This window comes from Typopeltis vanoorti, chromosome 16, assembly GCF_054136105.1.
Source record: "Typopeltis vanoorti isolate ZY-2024b chromosome 16, IOZ_Tvanoo_1.0, whole genome shotgun sequence".
NCBI classification, from domain to species: domain Eukaryota; kingdom Metazoa; phylum Arthropoda; class Arachnida; order Uropygi; family Thelyphonidae; genus Typopeltis; species Typopeltis vanoorti.
In genome coordinates this window covers 70,820,667-70,842,516 of record NC_143564.1, presented here as the reverse complement: position 1 = coordinate 70,842,516, position 21,850 = coordinate 70,820,667, and the positions used below count along the sequence as shown (strand labels likewise).

General features: G+C 37.4%; 2 protein-coding genes across 4 annotated transcripts in view; one reads left to right on the top strand and one right to left on the bottom strand.

Annotated features, from left to right (window-relative positions):
- The window catches only part of LOC150098114 (poly(A) RNA polymerase gld-2 homolog A-like), a 315,041-nt gene that overhangs the window by 486 nt on the left and 292,705 nt on the right, over positions 1-21,850 (top strand). The window contains exon 2 of the mRNA XM_090406209.1: positions 18,541-18,610. The gene's annotated coding sequence lies outside the window, so the exon portion shown is untranslated. The remainder of the gene's footprint in view (positions 1-18,540; positions 18,611-21,850) is intronic.
- LOC150098116 (polyamine deacetylase HDAC10-like) overlaps positions 1-21,850 on the bottom strand; it is a 420,755-nt gene that overhangs the window by 375,714 nt on the left and 23,191 nt on the right. For all 3 annotated transcript variants that reach the window (XM_090406206.1, XM_090406205.1, XM_090406204.1), the window contains exons 2-3: positions 18,538-18,586; positions 7,996-8,027 (exon numbers count right to left, since the gene is read on the bottom strand). In XM_090406206.1, the coding sequence (XP_090262332.1) occupies positions 7,996-8,027; positions 18,538-18,582 (77 nt within the window). In that variant the 5' untranslated portion in view covers positions 18,583-18,586. The remainder of the gene's footprint in view (positions 1-7,995; positions 8,028-18,537; positions 18,587-21,850) is intronic.

The following is a 21,850-nucleotide window of genomic DNA, read 5'->3' as shown; positions in this document are numbered from 1 at the left end:
AAGCGTCTCTCTCTTTTTTTTTTTTTAATTTTTCTTTTTTAATCATAATGTGTATGTGTGTGGGGGGAGTTTCGGGCATTTTTTAAAGTAATTTAAAATGACATAAACGTATTTTAAATATTAAATATCAGCGTAAACTCATAGAATGTATTCTTTTTACGATGTTTAAAAATATCATACACAGCACGCCAATGTGCTTATAAGCCTTATAAGCGTATTGTTGCAACGAATGACATCATTCTTACAGTCTCGTTAACGGTGTTCTGCTGTATGTAGGTGAACTGCCTGTATATATGCATGTATTGCTGTACTAACGTCTGTAACGCAATAGAATATAAATAACCTTTTATGTTTTTTTAATCGAATTTTTCAGAATAATCATTAAAAAAAAACTAAATACGTCGCAATTGCCTAATTTTAAAATATATTCATCTTTGGGTTTGTTTTTCATTGCAAAGTTCCTCAACTGAGATGAAATTGCGATTAAAACTTGTCAGGTTTCTGTGGCAAACTTTTTTTGTTTGCATGTATCAGGAATAATGTCTTTTTATATGTCATCATCATAACACTAATTACGGGTATAGACAATATTGGTCTGTTCCGGTCTCATTATCCATCCAATATCCTTTTTTGATATTGGATGGATAATGATCTACTCTGCTTCTTCTCTTTCCAATTGGATTATATTTTAGTATTTGTTTACGATGTCGGATGTTGGCCATTCGGTTTACATGTTCAAACCATTTTTGTTTATAACTGTTTAGTTTTTTTTTTCCTATTGATTTTATTTTTAGTTGTTATAAAATGTCTTCGTTCCTTTTTTGATCTAATAATGTGTATTTGGCAGTTCTCATAAATCTCATTTCACTTGTTTTTATTCTTTGTTTATCTTGTTTGTTTATTGCGCAAATTTCACTGCCATATAATAATGTGGGCACTGCTAAAATATTGTATATTTTCAAGCGTGTTTTTTTTTTTTTTTGTACTATATTTGTGTTGAGTGTTCTATTTATCAGGCCTATAATCTGTAAAAATTTTGAAGTTTTTAATTTTATGTCTTTTTCTCCTTCATATGATATTTCACATTTTTATATATATGCAGTTTTATCCTCACATCAATATCGCACTGATTTTTGTTTTGTTGTTATTAAAATGCATTCTTTAAAAAAGAAAGAAAATAGGAGAGAAAAGAAAAGAAACGATATACAAACCTATACAAAGAGTCCAACTACAACGTTGCACCCTTTGACTGGAAAATATCAAAGTTCGATTTTCGTGACGAGAGAAATCTTTAAATGGGCTTTTCAGTTAAAAGTGCCGATCTCCCGCAGAGGCAGTGGATATTGGTTTTATATATATATATATATATATATATATATAATCAGCTAAGGCCTTTTTATTCCTGTATAGGGAGTATGCGAGGCCGTTTTAGCCCTATCTAACTTTTGTAGAATGAGTGGACAGTTCAATCTTCACTGGTAGCCAATCAGAGATAGCTGGCCCAAGGCTATCACTAATTTAGTGGCACGCAGTGAAGAGAGACGGCTCAACAAGTGTCAACAAGTGTGGATTAATGTCTGAAATAATGTGGTTTCTAGTCGATTTTCTGGAGACAAAAAACTCGAGTTTCTGGGAGAAAAAACCTGCTTGCCCATGCCAACACACACACACACACACACACACACACACACACACACACACGCACAAAGTTTTTTTACCTTGGGAATAATGTATTAGGGTTACCAAGTAATTTTATAAACTTGGTTATTTTACTCCTAATCCCAACCAAGTAAGCAACCAGTTAAGTTTGCACCTGAACGTAGTTCAAGTCTAAAGGTGATGCAACACCAGGGCAACTCATTGTAAAGGTGGGTAAAACTCTGATCACTATTCTTAGTATTTTTCATAATGTAAAGCACATCTCACTAAGAGATGTATACTGCAATACATTATGGGTGGGGTCGCTACCCAGACTGGTTTCAATCTTTTTTGAGATCTCCTCAGTGAGTAGCATAAACACCTTACATTATGGAAAATACTAAGAATAGTGATCAGAGCTTTACCACCTTTAGACTTGAACTACGTTTAAATGCAAACTTAACTGTTTGCTTACTTGGGATTAGGAGTAAAATAACCAAGTTTATAAAATTACTTGGTAACCCTAATATATATATAACCAAGTTTATAAAATTACTTGGTAATCCTAATATATATATATATATATGAATATTTTTATAAAAAGATTGAATGACTAGAACCGAGAGAAATGAAATCAAAGTTTATTAGTACTACACAACTAGTTTCAGCTTGTATCAGCCTTTGTCAGGTGCACATTAAAAAAGAAATAACCAGTAAAAACAAGGAAGAAATAACTGTAAACAACACGGAAAATAAGTGTGTGTGTGTGTGTATATATATATATATATATATTTCAATGTTGAAACGTTGAAGTCTGCGCATTCAAAACTGTTCCCACGTTGGCTTCATTGTTGGGCGTATGCATGCGTATAGCATCTCGTGAACGCCAGTTTTTGACCCCAGCACAATGATAGTCTGAACAATTGTAACTCAGGTTGTTGTTGAGATGTAGGGGATTGAGAATGATTGCCTTTGATTCTATTATCTTCCTTTCTACTTCATCATGGAAACGGAAAATGTTATTAGACTTAATGAAGAAAACTTCATTAGTTCCATAGGACTGTATTGCTAGGGTTTTCTTCATTAGAATTGGCCGAGAATAGAACATGACTAGACAAAGCACAGGCTCGCGTTCTCTTGTAAGTGACCTCTCTCTCTCTCTCTCTCTCTCTCTCTCTTGTGCTCCTCAATGCGTAATTCGATTGACTTCTCTGTTTGTCCAAAATGAAGTATGTCACAGTTGCACCAGATCTGGTAAATACCAGGATATTTAAGATTATGATGTCTAGGTTTCGGATGGCTCACTAGGGAGCGTATTTTCGGAAGAGGAGTAAATGAAGTTCTTATGTTGTATTTTCTAAGAACCTTGGCTAATTTGGGTGAGACAGAGCTTATGTATGGAATAGAAATATTACCTTTTACATTATTGGTCTCTTCATTATGGCGACCTGGAGGATTAAATAGAAATTTATCAGTAGTTTTTTGAGAATAACCATTTAGTTGAAAAGTAGACTTGAGAAAATTGAGTTCTTTATTAAGTTCTATCTCAAGAACAGAGCGAGCATGATTACAGTTATTTCCTCCATGGTTTTACTGGTTATTTCTTTTTTAATGTACACCTGACGAAGGATGATACTGATTCCTTTGTGTTAAGAACTGAATCTCGAATATTTATATTTACAATTCATGATGCACCTTTGGAAAGAGCTGCATTTGAAAGTTGTCTATGACGCAGAGAAACGTTATGAATTCTTTTTAATTAAAAATGAGTTAGCTAGTCTCATACGAAAGTGGAAAGTGGTTTATCCCAGGCAACCACTCAGAAGAACACATGCACTATACAGACATGGGAGACTACGGGAGTAAAGATTAACTACTCTAATCGGATCTGGTGTCGAAAGCCTGCATGGTACATTGCGGGTCTAAGCGTAAGAAGAAACAGATAGATAAGTGACCATCGTTAGGGGGTGAAAACTGAACCACAGCTTTAGCATCTAACGGGTCATAACAGATGGACTGCTGGTTCGAATCACAGTAAGCCATGGATATTTGTTAAATTTCCACTACACAAGCTTAATTGCATCGTAAATGTAGGGCTTGTCTTTTCTAAGCCTACGTAACGTAGTTGGAAAAAGCGTAGTTTTTCCAACTACGACGTTGCACCCTTTGACTGGAAAATATCAAAGTTCGATTTTCGTGACGAGAGGAATCTTTAAATGGGCTTTTCAATTGAAGAGCCGATCTCCCACAGAGGTAGCAGGTCAGATTGCCAGTAAAAAAAAAACCTCGCAAACTGACCAGAGAACACACGCAATTAACAGACAAAAAGACTATTAGTTGACGAAAGATATTGTAGTGTGTAGATGGTGAAAAGTGATGCAGTTTGCAAATCGAGGATTAAGCAGAGGATTAGACAATGTTGTGTGGTATGGAGTACTCTCCTGCAATGATTTCATGTACCTTGAAGGTATCAAATAGTAGTAGTAGTTATAATAATCATATGACCGGGTCACCGGCGACACCACAGATGCAAAAATTAGTTTCTGTTTAAGACTCTGCACTATTTTTGATAATATGATTTAGGTTCGAATTACGGCCAAAGCAACCAAAGCTATGAAATCAGTTCTCTGAGTCTGTTTAATAGATAGTGTGTGTTCTTCTAACCGATGTGTCAGTTTTGTGGGATAAAAACTTGCAGGATTAAGTAGAACGACGTGTGAATAATTTCTGGATACCAATATCACTGGCAAAATTTTAACATAAATAAAATAAAGATAATGAAAGTGTTGCTTTTAAAAAATAACATAATAGTCCATTGCTCGTGAAACGCATTGTGCCCGGAGGAGCTGAATAATTTGATTAACGATTAACATTTCTGGCATAAATGGTGAAACAAAAGGCTTTTCATACTCCCAGCTATCTGACAGGGAAACGGTGAGTGGAAAAATTGATGAGCCAATTGCTCACCCTGAGCGGGCTTGAAGATTAGACATCAGAATTTGAGTTTAAGATGGCTTTTGTTCTTTTATGTTTGAAGTGATCCGTTGCTTCGTAATTTGCAGCTAGTTGAACCAATTTGTTGGGGTGTGTGTGCAGATGCTTTTGAAAAGAACTTTGTTGCTATAGTCTGTAAGAAAGTTTAAATATAGGGGATATCTGTGTCCGATGGAATTGCACATTTCTTACGAACCATGGTGCGTTTAGGATCATTCGTAGACATTTATTTTGCACACATTGTAACTTCAGAATATCATCGGTATGGCTCCAAGCCGGAGAAGCGTAAGTGAGTATAGGACGAATCATCAGTTTGTAGATAAGTAATTAGATTCTGGTGTTCAGCTTACTGTTCCTGTTGATTAGCGGATAGAGCTGGCAATGGCTTTTGATGTCTTTACACAGAGAGCCTTGATATGGCAGCTGAAAGTCAGCCTTCTGTCCAGTAGTACACCAATGTATTTGTTCTCTGTTTGCCACGGGATTTTTGTGTTGAATAGGAAGATGTCCCCTTCAAGAAGTACCGATCTTCTGGCAAATAGCATGGCTATGCTCTTCTGGGGATTTACTTACAGTTTCCATGTTGAAAACCACCTTTCAATCAGTAGTAGGTTTTCTTGCAATTTCTTGATGGCAAGATGCGGCTGTAGAGATCTGGCTAATATCGCTGTATCATCCGCGTAAAGGCTTTGCTAGATGACAATGGAATGTGCGGGATATCACACGTGTATATGGAAAAACAGAATCGGTGCGAGTAAAGATTCTTGTGGGACTCCAGCCAAGATGAGTTTCCGTGCTGATACCGCACCGCCGATCTTAACTTGCATACGCCTGTCAAAAAGGTATGATTTAATTAAGTGAACCAATTCCAATGGTATTCCAGTTGAGATCAGTTTATGCAGTAGTCCGTAATGCCAGATTTTATCAAATGCACTGGCTATGTCGAGAAAACAGCCCAGTGCATTGATGTCAATTGAATCCCGTGGAGATGTATTCAACTAGTCTATGTATCTGTTGTGTGCTACTATGGAATTGACGGAACCCAAACTGCTCATTAGGAAGAATGTTTAACTTGTGTACGGAGGCTTGGAATCTGGTAAGAATAACTTTCTCTGCAATTTTACCCTGATTTGAGATGAGGCTGATTGGTCTGTAACTTTGAGGCAGGTGTGGGTCTTTTCTGGTCTTGTGGATTGGAATTATATCTGTCACTTTCCAGCAGGAAGGAAAATGTTTGAAACGGAGGATGGAATTTATTATGTTGGTCAGATGTAGAATAGCTATACGTGGTAGCAACTTTACCACCTTGTTGGTGATGTCGTCAGGTCCAGGAGCCTTTTTGTTTTTGAATTTCTTGATTATATCATATATTTCTGCTGGTAATGTGGGTGCAATTTGATTGGAGCATGTTACAGAAGATTTTAATGAACATCTGACATGTTTGTGGATCTTGTAGATGTGATTGAAGTCCAGATGTTCATATGAGGTTTTACAGTGCTTATCTAAATTTTCTGCTATTACTTCGGCTTTATCTGCATCAGTGTAGATGAGGCCTAGATCCGTTTGGAGAGTGAGAAGAGTTTTGTTTTTGATCTTTCTGATTAAGTTCCAAATGGAGTGATTGTCAGAAAGATAGAAGTCAATCTTTCTTCCCAAAGTTGACTTCTATGTTATTTAAGGGCATCTCTCACTGCAGAGTTGAGTCTGTTTAGGATTCGTTTTTCTTGTGGTGTGCAGGTATTGTGAAACTTTTTTCTGGCCTTATTTTTCTGCTTGATCAGGTTCATGATATCTTCTGGCAAGTGAGTGGGCCTGAAGGTAGTTGTGGAAGTAGTGACTGCTGTAAAGGCTGTGTTAATTTGTTGAGTCAGATCTTTAATAACTGTTTCAATTTCTTTGGATTTTATAAGCGGAACGGGACCAATATATTTCGGGAATACTTTGGTCAACCTTTTCCATGATAGGAACGAGTGTGTGTGTGTGTGTGTGTGTGTGTGTGTGTGTGTGTGTGTGTGTGTGTGTGTGTGTGTGTGTGTGTGTGTGTGTGTGTGTGTGTGTGTGTGTGTGGAGGGGGACAGTTTTTCTTGGTTTCCCAACTGTAGCAGTATTGGGTTGTGATCAGATTAAAGATCATTAAGTGTCATTAAACTGTACTGGAGTCTAATATTCTGCAGTATGACTGTCCAAGGCATCAGCCCTGCCATACGTATTATGATGGGTAGATTCTGTCACAACCGCATTGTTGGATCCTGTGTAGTTAGCAAGTATGTGTCCCTTTTTATTACGCGTGACCACATCTAGGAAAACTAGATGTGGTCACGCGTATAAGAAAGCAGCGCCATCAGATTTCTACGTACGAAAGATACTGCAGTGGTTAGAGGTGTACAAGAGTAAGCGCCATGCCACGGAAACAGATTTTGGTTCGCTATGTCATAATGTTGACTCATCCATCATCTATGGCGGAATAAAGTCTTTCATGTAAGCGCTAATGTTACATCACTTTTTCAAAAAGTCTTTTTGAAACATCCTCTTACACTCTAGGCATAGAGCTGAAGTCCTTCAACTTTTCTTTATGGTTACTGTGTGTTAGTTACTACTATGTCCACGAAACCCTCTCAGTAACCAAGAAACTATATTTTGAGAAATATAGTTTCGATTTTGTAAATAAAGTTCTAATGAATTTTATGTAAAAGTCATTAATCAGGTGTGCTTAAAGGTCAAAGCTGTATAACTGCGAGGAGACCTCCAAATAGCCTTTAAAAGAATGCAGAGAACTGACCAGGGTTTCTGACATAATGTCCAATCCTCACCTTCTCGTGGTGCACCCTGTTGGGTATCTACCTGGATACTGAACGAACGAGTATGGGCTGGTAATTTGGGATTTAGCCGACCAAATTGTATTCTTATTGGCTTAAACCAAAATATTAGTAATGATATAAATTTTTCATGTAGTACTATCATATCCTATACATCCCTTGAGCGTATATATCAGGAATTTGATGATGATGATATCATTAATCACAAGTTACACATTTTTGATTAAAAGTGATTTTTTTTAAATTAAAAATAAAACACTTAACCAGAGCCACTGTATATTTGTTAAGAGACTATATTTCCTCTAATTATTTTTTTTTAAAGAGAGAATATAGTCTCTTGGCAGAATTCGTGTATTTTAACATATTAAGTTAAAATATTATAACTTAATATGTAACCATATTAAGTTCCAGATACTTTACATACTTTAAACGCGCAAACATTATTTGTTTACTCTACTCTACTACAAAATACCAATAGATATTTATTATTCTATGTTTGATAATCAAATTAATATACACTCAAAAAATGTTGATTTTTCTTCCTTACCTTTTATTTCTGTTGAAAAGATCATCAGAGATCTGAAATCAATTAACAAAATACATTAAGAGTTTTCGTCGTAATATTAAATACCAAGCAACATAATACCGAATACAATAAATTGAATATATCAATACGCATAAATATTATATCGGAGAAAGACAAAAAGAGTCTTCGTAACGCAGTCGGAAGATCTGCATTGTCTTCTGGAGGCGAGTTACCTGGTCTAGGTGGAAACAGGATTTATTCACTCAAACTTGGCTTTCCCTTCCTGAAAAACAAATAAACCAGCCAGAGCACACATTGAAAGAGACAACAGACTATAGAGATAGTATTAAAAGTCATATAGTAACAAAAAATGACTTTTATATTAGTGGAATGAGTTTGCTGTTGCCAATCCTTCACGTCCTGTCCCATGTGTATGTGTGTAGTAAACATAGCTTTGAACATGGAATGATTCATTATCTGTGACCTATGCTGTTTAGGCGACTAGGGCATTGATTTCTTTTCTAAACGCGTCTCTTGTTGAGACTTTTTTTGCGATTAGTTTTTCATCACTCCTGAAGATGTGAGCACAGATCTCTCCAGTCGGGCCTTTCCCCAGTAAAAGTGAGCAGGATGCTCACATCTGATAAAGACTTATTTCCACCAGCACAAAAGCCTTTAGTGCTGGTGGAAATAAGCAACACACAAACGCAGATCTATGAACTGACAGTAGTATGCGGATTCAAAATATCAACTGAGCCTCTTGGGAAAAGAGCATCTGCTGGTTAGTGCCATAGATGCCAAAGGTTTGGACATGCCCAAAAATTATGTAAGGAAGCCTTCAGATGCTTGAAGTGTGGCGAGGGACACCAGACCATCACATGCACCAAGCCACGCACGACTCCAGCATGCTGTGCAAACTGCAGAGGACCTCACCCCGCCAACTATAAGGGATGCCTTTCCAATCCAAAAAATCGAGGATCAACAAAAGTCAATCTTGCTCCTCCACGTAACAACGTTTTAAGAAACCAAACAGATCGTCCTCCAGTCCGAAACACCTCGCCTTCAACCTCACAGGAAGGAACAACCATGACGAAAACATATGCTGAGGCTCCAAGGACTAAGCCTCCTACATCTCTCGAGCTAGAAAGCTCCAACATAACATCCGTTTTAACAGCCTCACTTGCCACTATGCTGCAGGAATTCATCAAGACATGCCCCTCAACATCTTCCAGAAAGAGATTCCTGCAAGACACTCAAAACATTATACAGCCATTTGTGATGAGTAATAAATTCAAACCAAAAGCTCTTAAGATAATCGCATAGAATGCAAATGGATTGATGAACAAGGTTTTGGAATTTCAAGAATTTGCAACTCGTCTCAGTGCTGATATCATCTTGATTGGTGAAACACATGTAAGACCAACTAATAACCCAAAAATCCGTGGGTTAAATTCAAATTAAGAGTTATTTGAATCATAATACAATAAGCAAGCCCCAAACAGTAAACCTGGAGGTGACCAGTATGGAGGTACATACCTGCAATGCTGGGAGTCTCAAGATCTATGCTGCTTATAACCCTCCGAGCATTCCTCTGCTGACAACAGATCTGGACTCCATACTTGATCCAAATGACTCCATAATAATAGCTGGAGATCTCAACTCAAAACACACAGCTTGGTACACTCATTAACTAACACCAAAGGTCACACACTTTTCAACTTTGCAATGCTCAACTCTGTTTTAATGGCTGGCCCTACCGAGCCCACCCACTTCAGCCCTTCAGGTAGCTCGAATGTACCAGACATTGTCATCTTTAAAAATTTAAGATATCAATTCAAATTGGAATCAGTCAACGGATTATCTTCTGACCCCAGTCCCATAGTGCTTAATCTAGATTCATCAGATCAATTCTCTCCTCTGCACACATTCATACCATTGGACAAGTTAGCCAAAGTTCTTCCCGATCATATTGGTCCGCTGCCCAATATCAGTAAAAAGGAAGAGATTGACACAGTAGTAAATAATTTAATCATACATATTCAGAAAGCAATAGAATCAGTCAGTCAATCCACTGTCATCCACCCAACCAACCATATCCCTGAAGAAATTATGGAGCTAATCAGAGCAAAAAATGGAGCCAGAAAGAGATACCACAAAACCAGAGCCCCACAAGATAAAACAGTATTGAACAATCTAAACAGGCAGGTCTGGGAAGCTCTTCAAAAACACAGAAACCATCAATGGGAAACCAAATTGGCTAACATCAAGACTGAAGATCATTCTGTATGGAAATTCTTAAGAGCAATCCGCACCAAAAAGCAACTCATACCCCTTATACAAACCAAGAAACGGACAGTTCACAAAGATGAAGAGAAAGCCGAAGCACTAGTAGATAACCTAGAATCTCAGTGCAATCCATCTTATACAAATCTAAATATCAACCTTATGTATACAAGATTCATCGTCATGTTAGGACAACCTTAAGACAGAACACTGTTAACTCCGAACATATCACTCCTACAAATCCGACAGAAATGATAAATATCATCTCCCATCTAAACAGTAAAAAAGCTCCAGGACCGGATGGCATAACTAACAGAATAGTAAAACTACTTCCAAGAAAGGCCATAGTCCATCTCGTCGACATTACAAATGCCATCTTTAGATTCCAGCATTTCCCTACTACATGGAAAACAGCCACCATCATGCCATTGAAGAAGCCAGGAAAAAATTCTCATCTTCCCGAAAGCTACAGACCCATAAGCCTATTGTCCAGCCTCGGAAAGGTGACAGAGAAAGTGATCCTCTCAAGATTCCAAGCAGAAACAGATAAGTTAGGAATTTTGCCTAATGAACAGTTCAGCTTCCGTAAGGCACATAGTACAGCTCAACAAGTGCACCGGCTGTAGAAATCATTACTAAAGGTTTTAACTGGAAACTGAATACAGCTGCTATCTTCATCGACGCAGAGAAGGCGTTTGACAAAGTATGGCATCAAGGCCTTCTCTACAAACTAATAAAATTTAACTTGCCAGTCAAGTGAATAAAAATAATACATTCTTACCTGAAAGACAGATATATGCAGGTCAGGGTCGGCAAAACGGTTTCGACCAGACGGAGGATCTCGGCAGGCGTACCTCAGGGATCTCTTCTGGCACCTCTCCTGTTTTCAATCTATGTAGCAAACATCCCTTTGAACCCAAGAACAACATTCACTGCATTATATGCAGATGATACTGTACTGGTGGCAAGATCACTGAGTCCAAAACTGGCAACTAAAAGACTCCAAACAAGCATACACATTTCAGAAAAGTGGATGGCAGACTGGAGGATCCAAGTTAACCCCCAGAAAAGTTCAGCTATATTGTTTACTAGAAAGAAAATCCATACCATGGAGGATATTTATTTATTGGGAGGAAAGATTCCATGACAGACTGAAGTTAAATATCTTGGAGTGATTCTTGATAGTAAACTCCTATTCAGCAAACATATTAGTTACATTACCTCAAAGACATCCAAAGTCTTAGCACAGCTCTACCCTATGATCAACAGACAAAGTAAACTGGACACGCAAACAAAATTAACAATTTACAAGATGGTAATTCGACCGGTCATCACTTATGCATCCCCAGCATGGAGCCACACCGGGAATTCAAACATTCTAAAACTTCAGAGATTACAGAATAAGTGCCTGAAGATGATTCTGGATGCCCCTTGGTTTATAAGAAACACCCAGATCCATAGAGAAGTTAATATCCCTTATATCTCTTCCCTTCTCCTAAATCTAGCTGAGAAGTTCTTTACCAAGACAAGTAACCATCCAAACCCGTTAATCAAGGAAGCCTCGGAATATAATGAAGCAGAAAATTTCAAACATAAAAGACCAAAGTCTATCTTAAATTCAGCTGAACACAGCTAAATTCACTGCCCTCAATGGGCGAGCATATAGCTCACAAACACTCCATTCAATGTTCTTTCATTACAAGACAAAGGGGAATATGGAAAGCAATTATGCTTCACCCATCTAGCCAGAAATGTTAATGTTAAATGTAACATTGGTATCTGGATGAATGGAGTTTAACTTGTACTTTTGATGAGGTCAGACGTGTTATTTTAGATTGAGCCTGATTAGATTTCATACATGGTTTTTCAGGAATCTCATATTGCACTGGCGCTGACACGGTTTGATTCATACTGTCTCCCCTCTGCATGAAAAGTGCACGAGGTCTGATGGCCGTGTAGACTCCACCTGCGATGAGGACCAATGGTGGATTTATGGTTTTTTTAGGGAGTTAGGCTTTCATCCTGTGGCCAAGTGAATTCTAGACACTCCTTCTCCATTTATTAGGGTATTTTAAACTTAAGTATTGATTTGCTGGTAGACACATTTGTGCACCTATGGAACTTTGCTGGAAGATCGTAAGATCTTCGGGATTTTGTCAGTAGACACTATTTAGATATTATGATCTATAGACACCGAAATATTCTCCAACAATATACGGTGAACAAAAATGGCAAACATAAAAAACATCAAGGACGCTACTCAAAATCTGAACAGAGATCTGACACTTCACGTTATTAAATTTACCTTAAAAAATTTGAGGCAGAATGACCTGGCTTCCTGAATATCTACACTCGCGTTAACCCCACGGAAGAAGGTGATGTGGACTTCACACCCCTTCCACCATCGAAGATTTCCCCGTCATTATGATTGTTCTCAGGAAGAACCATCAAACAAAAGGCGAAGAACATCTGATGATTATATGGAAGAGGATGTAGCAACACATAATACCCAAGACAGTAAAGAAAAAGTCCCTCCAGTTACCCTCCGAGACAAAGAGAAGTGGAACTCAGTCTCAAGGTCACTAGGAGAACAAAACATCAACTTCTCCAGAGCCATAAATACAGATGAGGGTGTAAATATTCATCCTGCTGCTGTCTCAAATTATCGTAAGATGACGAAAATGTTAGACAACTCCAAATTGCCCTTCCATACCTTCGCACTAGCAAGCGAGAAAAATCTTAAAGTGGTGCTTAGAGGGAGATGCTGAGGACATCACAACTGATGAGATCATTGCCGAACTTCATCAGTCAAGGACTGACCCCAATCAAACTCCACAGAATGCTGAGATCTGACAAAAGGCCAATGCTGCTGTTGTTGGTCGAAATCAGCAACACACAGAAAAGGATATATGAAGTGACAGATATTTGCATGCTCAAAATTACAACCGAGCCTTTAAGGAAGAAGGCATCGGTAGGGCAATGCCATAGATGCCAAAAATTCGGGCATGGCCAAAAGTTGTGCAGAGCTGCCTACAGATATCTGATATGTGGAGAGGGATATCAGACCAACACCTGCGCCAAGCCAAGATCTACACCTGCCTGTTGTGCTAACTGTAGAGGACTAAATCCCGCCAAATAGCCAAATACAACGGGTGTCTTTTCCACCCAAAATAATCGTGCGTCAGCAAAAGTGAACCCTGCTCCCCATGCAATAACACCATAAACAACCAAGCAGGTCGCCCTCCTGTTCGAAATACCTCGCCTGCAGCAGCACATGAAGGTACGCGTCCTTCTTCCATGACCAAAATATACGCAGAGGAGGAACGAACTCGGATTCCTTCATCTCTATAGCAAACAAGCTCTAACTTAGCATCAGTCCTAACTGCTTCACTTGCCACCATGCTGCAGGAATTCAGCAAAGCATGCCCCAATCTATCTCTTTCTGATAGAAAGAGATTCTATCTAGAAACCCAATCCATATTGACAACTCTCTACAATGTATAAAATATTCAAACTAAACTCACTCATGATTATAGCATGGAATGCTAATTGCCTGACAAATGAAATTCTGGAACTGCAAGGGTTCGCAAACATATATAATACAGACATAATCTTGATCAGTGAATCACACCTCAGGTCATCTAACAATCCAAGATTAAGAAGATATATATACTATATAGGACAGACAGGCTTAATTCTAGTGGTGGTGTCACAGCCATTTTTATCAAAAATTATTTAAGCCACAATGTTTTAACCAACCCTCAAACTTTGAACCTTGAAGTGACAGATGTGGAGGTGCACACCAACAATGCAGGTGTTGGTGTGTAGACTTAAAAGCTGTGTAGCGTACAATCCTCCCAGCATTCCACTACTGACATCGGACTGAGGTCTCCATCGTCGGCTCCACGGATTCTATAATTATAGCAGGAGACCTCAACCCCAAACATACAGCTTGGTTCAGTTCGTCAATCAACCAAAGGCCGTACTTTATTCAATTACACGTCACTCAACTCTTCAATAGTAGCTGGACCTACAGAACCCGCCCATCAGGAAGTTCAGATGTACTAGACATAGTCATCCTCAAAAACATCAGATATCAATATCAGCTTGAAACATTAGAAGAGCTTACTTTAGATCATAATTCCATCCAGCTCAAGCTAGGTATCCAGGATCAAGTATCTCCTCAACACTCTTTTATAACATGGAATAAGCTGTCTAAGGTTCTCCCAGGGCACATCGGCCTCCTCCGTCATTCGCTAAAAAGAAGACATAGACTTAGCTGTAAGCAACCTAACAGGCAAATTAATACAGCAATAGCATCAGTGACGCAAACCACTGTCTTCCACTCGTCCAGTCGGATTCCGGAAGAGGTCATGGACCTGATCAGAGCTAAAAACAAAGCTAGAAAGCGATATCACAACACGACAGCCCCGCAGGACAAAACGGTCTTAAATAACTTGAACAGACAGGTTCGAGAAGCTCTCCAGCGACATAGAATTCACACTCAGATGAAGAAAAAGTAGAAGCCCTAATTGACAACCTGGAAAATTAATGCAGCCCATCTTATGAAAACTTAAATATTAATCTCATTTATAAATTTCATCGTCAGGTCAGAAAAGCTTTCAGACAGCCTAAGGATAATTCAGATCTAATCACCCCACTACTCCAACAGAAATAATCAACATTATATCCCAATTGAAGAATAAAAAGGCTCCTGGTCTCCACGGCATCACCAATAGAATAATAAAATTACTCCCAAGGAAGGCCATAGTTCATCTAGTTAATATAACCAATTCCATATTAAGACTCCAGTACTTTCCCACAGCTCGGAAAACTGCTGATATTATTCCTCCGAACAAGCCTGGTAATAACCCACAACTCTCTCCCAAAGCTACAGGTCCATCAGTCTTTTTTCCAGCCTTGGTAAAGTAACAGAAAAAGTCAGCCTAACAAGGCTATAACTAGCAGTGGACAAACATAAAATAATCCCAAATGAGCAATTTGGTTTTCGCAAGGCTCACTGCACAGTGCAACAAATTCATCGATTAACAGAACACATCATTCATGGTTTCAACTGGCACCTCCACACTGCTGCTGTGTTTTTGGACGTTGCTAAAGCCTTCGATAAGGTCTGGCATTAAGGCCTTATCTTCAAATTTATTGAAAACAAAATCCCAATTAAGCTAGTAAAACTTATTAACTCATACCTTAGCGAAAGATGCATGATGATAAAGCTTAACGGAATTGTTTCATCAAGGCGCAAAATTCTAGCTGGTGTACCAAAAGGCTCCTTTCTGGCCCCAATAATGTTCTCAATTTATGTATCAAACATCCCTCTAAATTCAAGAACAACCATTGCAACCCTTCATGGCGACGACACCGCTATTCTAGCAAGGTCTTTCAGCCCTCGCTTGGCAATCAGTAGACTCCGAGGAAGTATCAACGCACTGGAAAAATGGCTCACCAACTGGAGGATTCAAGTAAACCCCCTCAAAAGCTCAGCCATGTTATTCTTTAGAAAAAAAAATGTCTGCATTAAAGAATATATCCTGCTCTCTGGATATATTCTTTAATCTAGGGTACTACTGGATAAAAAAAAACACTCCTTTTTAAAAGCACATCATACTCATTGGCTCCAAGGTATCCAAAGTAATAGCTCAACTCTACCTAATGATCAACCACAAGTGTAAACAGCATGGAGTCACACTTCACTATCAAAATCAAACTATAAGAATCTAAAATAAGTGTCTAAGGATGATTCTAGATGCCCCATGGTTTATCAGAAATTCACAGATTCATCGAGAAACCGGCATTCCATACATATCCTCCTTTCTTCGCGATCTCGCATAAAAATTCTTCGTCAAGTCAAGTTCGCATTCAAACCCACTGATCGTACAAGCTGTCAATTACAACGAAACAGAATACTACAAATACAAAAGACTGAAGGCTATTCTACTCCCAGCTGATCAAAACTAATACAACTTCCCCCAGAGGGCGAGCATAAAGCTCATAAAACTCCTTTCCCAAATAACTTCCTTTATAGACAAAGGAGAATATGAAAAGCATTTTTGCTTCACCCATCTTGACAGTAGCGTTATATGTTATAACCTTGGTATTTCTCCCTGGTCTGGCTCCCACTAAAGAAACCTCAATAAAGGTTGAAATTGGTCTGGGTAATGGCCCCTTCCCATTATGCATTGTATTATACACGCCTGAAAGGGAATATGCTTTGCATTATGAGATACATACTAAGGCAAGTGATATGAAATCATTAGCCTCTATATACAAGTAGCTCAGACGTGAATATATTTCACGCGCAAAACTTTCTTTTGGTTACTTGGGAAAAGCATTAAAACCAAGTATAAAAGTTCTTGGCATCTTTAACATTTTTTGACTCCCAAGGCAAAACAACTTTCTACATATATATATTTTTAAAGAATTAAATTACATAAACCGAGAAAAAGGAAAAAAATGGTTTAATAGTATCACATGACTAGTTTCAGCTTTTTATAGCCTTCTTCAGGTGTTTTTATAAAAAAGAAAAAACATTAAACATTGAAGATTACAAACTGTGAACAGCACAGGAAAGTCACTATACATATTTAATGTGAAAACGTTGTAGTTAACGTATTCAAGCTGTTCCTTCGTTAGTCACATTGTTGGATGAGTGCATGCTTACAGCATCTTGTGAGTGCCAGTATTTGATCACAGCAGAATGACAGTCTGGGAGGTTGTAGCTCAAATTATTATTTAAATGTACAGGGTTGAGGATGATTTCTCTAGATTCTACAATTTTTCTCTCCAGTTCGTCATGGCAACGTAAAATGTTGTTAGATCTATCCCAAAGGACTGTATGACTATGGTTTTCGTCATCAGAATCGGCCGAAAAAAGGACAGGGCTGGACAAAGCACTTATATATTAAATTGTGCGTGTGGTGTATAAATGACAGCAGTAGCTTTGAATAGTTATATATATATATATATATATAAATGGGTTGGAAATTACGCACAACGCAACTAAGGCTATAACGCCATGGTGTTATGTCTGTTAAATTATTCCCGTTTTGCAAAATGAAAAACCCTAGTTTTCTAGAGAAAACAACCTTCTACTCCATATGCGGCTAACTCACTTTCATTAAAAAGCTCTTATAAAGACAATCGCTTTGTCACCTTCCAGCTGCAGCTTGAATGTCACCATTGCATGGAATGTTTACATAACTCATTTCATTTCGGAAATCAAGTATGCTCTCCAGAGCGGATTACCTAATCTTTGGCACACCCATAGTATACATCTATATTTAAATGCTGGCAATCTTAAATTGTGCGTGTGGTGTATAAATGACAGCAGTAGCTTTGAATAGTTATATTGCACAGATATTTGTGACTGTAACTATTCACTTAACTAGACCATTTATGTTCAAAATGAGGCTGAAAGAGGTGATGCATTTGTGTTTGTTTTTCATTCTAACGTGGTGCTGCCATCTCTTGGAACAAGTGAGATTTTATCAACTATTTTAGAAAGAATCGATAATAAAGGCTTTTATTATCGATTATATCTGTGATATTTGCAATTCACAATGCATGGATGTTTTGGAAGTTTTTCGAGTAATTTTGCAATATTTTACAAAGAAAGCTATGAGGCAGTTTATTATATGTGTAAAATGCATGTTCTGTGGTCAGTCTGTTTTGTGACAGTAAAACCCCGAGTTTCTGGAAGCGCTGTGAATAATTTCCCAGCAAAGGTTGGTCGATTGGTAGAACCTCTGCTACTAATGGCTCAGCAAAACGTTAAGCAAGTTTGAGAGCGGTTAATAGGAAGGGATCAATCATCCGATGCTGTTGGCACACTCTCCCTCGATGAGTCTTTGGACTCCCTGGAGGTGCCACATAATAATAATAAGCCTACCTTGTATAAAGCAAAAGATATAGTCATTTGTTTTGCTGTGATGATGAGGTGATTACTGAACCTTATATTAAGTACTGCTGGTATATTACCTTTGTAATATTTTAATTTGTATGGTACTGAGGACACATGAGATTAAATTCCACAACTTATTTTCGATATCTTTATTTCAATTTCTATTGTAAATATAACTATTAATGTCAATTTTGCAACGTAACGGAAGATGAATGGGAAATAGATTAGGTTTAAGGATTGTAGAATGGTGTAATTTAACTAGAAAGTTTTATTAATTTGATTTTAAGTTTTAATATAATAACTTCGAAGTAATAGAAAACTTTGTTCATAATTTTGGACCGTTTACTTTTTCCAATACATACCAGGTAAGAGTAATGGGCCTTTAATTCTTCAGAAAGGCTGGCCATTGATCTGAAAAACCAAAAGAGGGAAAAAGTAAGTAAACGTTCTATATTGTTTCCATTAGTGAACATATTCAAATTTACAATAATCGTTATATATTCTAGCATAATAATTAACAGTAGTAGCTGAAGAAAATTAAGTTTGCAAATTATATAAACTTCCCAAACAGAGAGAACAATTAATTAGTTTAACGATTTCAAAAATTGGGATAATATTTCAAAATAGCATGCAAAACAATATGTGAATTACAAATATTTCTAGAATTTCAAAATTCTAGATTTTTAGGGACACATTTATGTTCTTCACGAGTTTTCTATCATTCAGTTCAATACCATATTAGCGGGCATGTTCAAAGAATAATGAACAATCAACAGCTGGCTGCCTTGCAGGAGGTAATACACCTACACTTTCTCGTGTGGACAGACTTATGTGTTTCGTCGTACATGTTTATTTTTTAACGGTATATATTAGAACACAGAAAAATAAATTATTTATTTATTTATTAGCTTATTGCTGATATTTCGCTGGTGTTATAACCAGCATCTTCAGAGCACAAAAAAGGTTTGTCACAATACGCGAGACTATAAAAAATGGTGTAATCAACGGACTAGTCAAACAAAATTGTAGTAGCAACACAAAGTCTAGAGTCCTGACTTTGGCATCCTCTATATGAAAAAAAAAATTGCAGCTATCACATGAGACTAGAGTCCTAAACAGAGAAAAAAACCAGTACTAGTTTTTTCTTAAGAAGACTGTCTCCCAGATTTTGGCAAATTTATACATCCATATTTGTTGAGATTTGGAGTGTGTTTCAGAGCTTCTATTGCCTCTAAGAACAATCTCTCCGACTTGTAAGAGCTTCTGTGCAGTACTTTTGTGTTCTTCCAGTTGATCCTGTGTGCAGGGGTATCCAAAGCATGGTCTGCTAGGCCCGACTTGCCATAGTGATAATGCCGGATGTATCTTTTGTGTTCGCTGATGCGGATGTTCACAGTTCTTCCTGTTTGACCGTAGTAGGCTTGATTACATGACCAGGGTACTTCGTAGACTCCTGGATGTGATAAAGGGGGAATGCTGTCCTTGGGTGAGCGGATAAGGGTTGCTAATTTGCCACACGGTCTGAATGTAGTGCGTAGTTCATATTTATTAAGAATTCTTCAAATCTTTTCGGATGGGCCTTTAATGGTGACTGTTTTGTTGTAGTTTTCTGTGGTGGATAGTGGGAGGGGTTTCTTAGGAGCGTTTAGTATTTTGTTTATCTTATGGAGATTATAGCCATTGCCAAGAAGGTGTGGCATAAATGAGCCAGTTCAGCAGCAAGAGCATTGTCATTGGAACAGATTGCTCTCGCTCTGTGGGTTAGCGTTTTTAAAATGTCATATTGTTGAGAAGGGTGATGGTGTGATTGTTTGTGTACATATCTCCCTGTATGTATGGATTTTCTAAAAACCGAAAATGATAAGGAACCATTTGGAAGACGTGTGATAAGTGTATCCAGGAAGGGCAGAGAGTTATTAGCTTCCAATTCCATTGTAAAGTGGATTTTTGGATGTTGGCTATTTAAATGTGCTAAGAATGTTTCCAATGTCTCTGGGCCATGTGGCCAAATAGAAGCACATCGTCAACATAGCGTAGCCAAAGTGTTGGTTTGAGGTATGGTGTGAAACAATCACACCATCGCCCTTCTCAACAATATGGCATTTTATCCCCGTATAACTTTTGACTGCCCCAAAACCAATAGCCTACTTGTTGAACGGATGCCTTTCCGATAACATAAACAGTTGATTAACACGTCTTGTATGATATGCAGGATGCAGGGCCGGCGCTACCATTTAGGCAAACTAGGGAACAGCCTAGGGCGAAAGCCATGAAGGGGGTGCAAAACTTCAAGCTATGCTTTATTCATACTTTACTTTACTAAAATATCAAAATTAAATAGTGATATATGATTTCGGTATCGATTCTTTTTCCTTATTCCTCGCACAGTCACAGATCACACTATTTTACTATTTAACTCTTGGTTCTTTTTTGTTCCTTACCTAAATGATTTGAACTTACCGCTATTTAAAATTCAGTTAAGATAAATATTTTAAAACGTTAACATTTTAAAATATTAAATTTCGGTATTTTATAACTTTTTTTTTTTGTAAATGAATTATAACAGAGAATTTTCAAATTAATTAAAAAAGAAAATAAAAAAGCCCTATTAATTTACCTATTAATTTAACCTGAAAGCAGAGACACAGTGAGGAATTTTGGCGCCTATGGCCAGGAAAGAAAATTGCGCCGTTCTAAAAAAAACTCATATATATTTATACTTTTTATTTCAAAACATAACACATTTTTACAATCATTTTATTTTCCGAGCTTTTCTTTGAGCAAAATTATCAATTACATTCAATCGAATCATTCCGGTTTTGTGACCACATTTTTATTAAAAAAAGACTGTTTTTTAAAACTAAACAAGTACTAAAAAACAAACCCGACAAGTTTCGTTAGTCGTCAGACTAACATCTTCAGGGGTAAAGATAACTAACAGTTTAAAGCACAAACTATAAGAAATTACGAAAAAACAAGTTTATTTATTGGTATTGTGAACCACAGAACGCGACATCAAATAGCATTGTTTCCACCTAACACGTATTAATGGTTGTATAGATCTGTTATTCGGTTTTTTAACGAACTTTATTGATGTTCATAATACCAATAAATGAACTTGTTTTTTCGTAATTTCTTATAGTTTGTGCTTTAAACTGTTAGTTATCTTTATCCCTGAAGATGTGAGTCTGACGACTAACAAAACTTGTCGGATTTGTTTTTTAGTACTTGTTTAGTTTTAAAAAACAGTCTTTTTTTTAATAAAAATGTGGTCACAAAACCGGAATGAATGATTCGATCGAACTTCTTAACCATAGAAACCTCCGCATGATTATCAATTGCATTGTCGAAATTTGCTTCACAAAACATTTCAGATTCTACTGAGCGGGGTCGTTACCATCATTACTTGAAATAAAATTCGTCACAAGATACACGGAAAGGTGGGAGGTATTTTACAAAGATATTTTATGCGCGAATATTAGATAATTAATTACTGCCGTATTAATATCCAATATATTTCTTTAAAAAAAAAAAAAAAGTATAAGTGGATCCGCTCAGTTCAAACCCGCGTTCTTCAAGGATAAACTGTATATACGTGGATGGTCTGAAAAGTGCTCGGCCTGGAACATAGATGGCAACACCATCGGCAAGATTTTTTTTCTAAGTTGGTACATC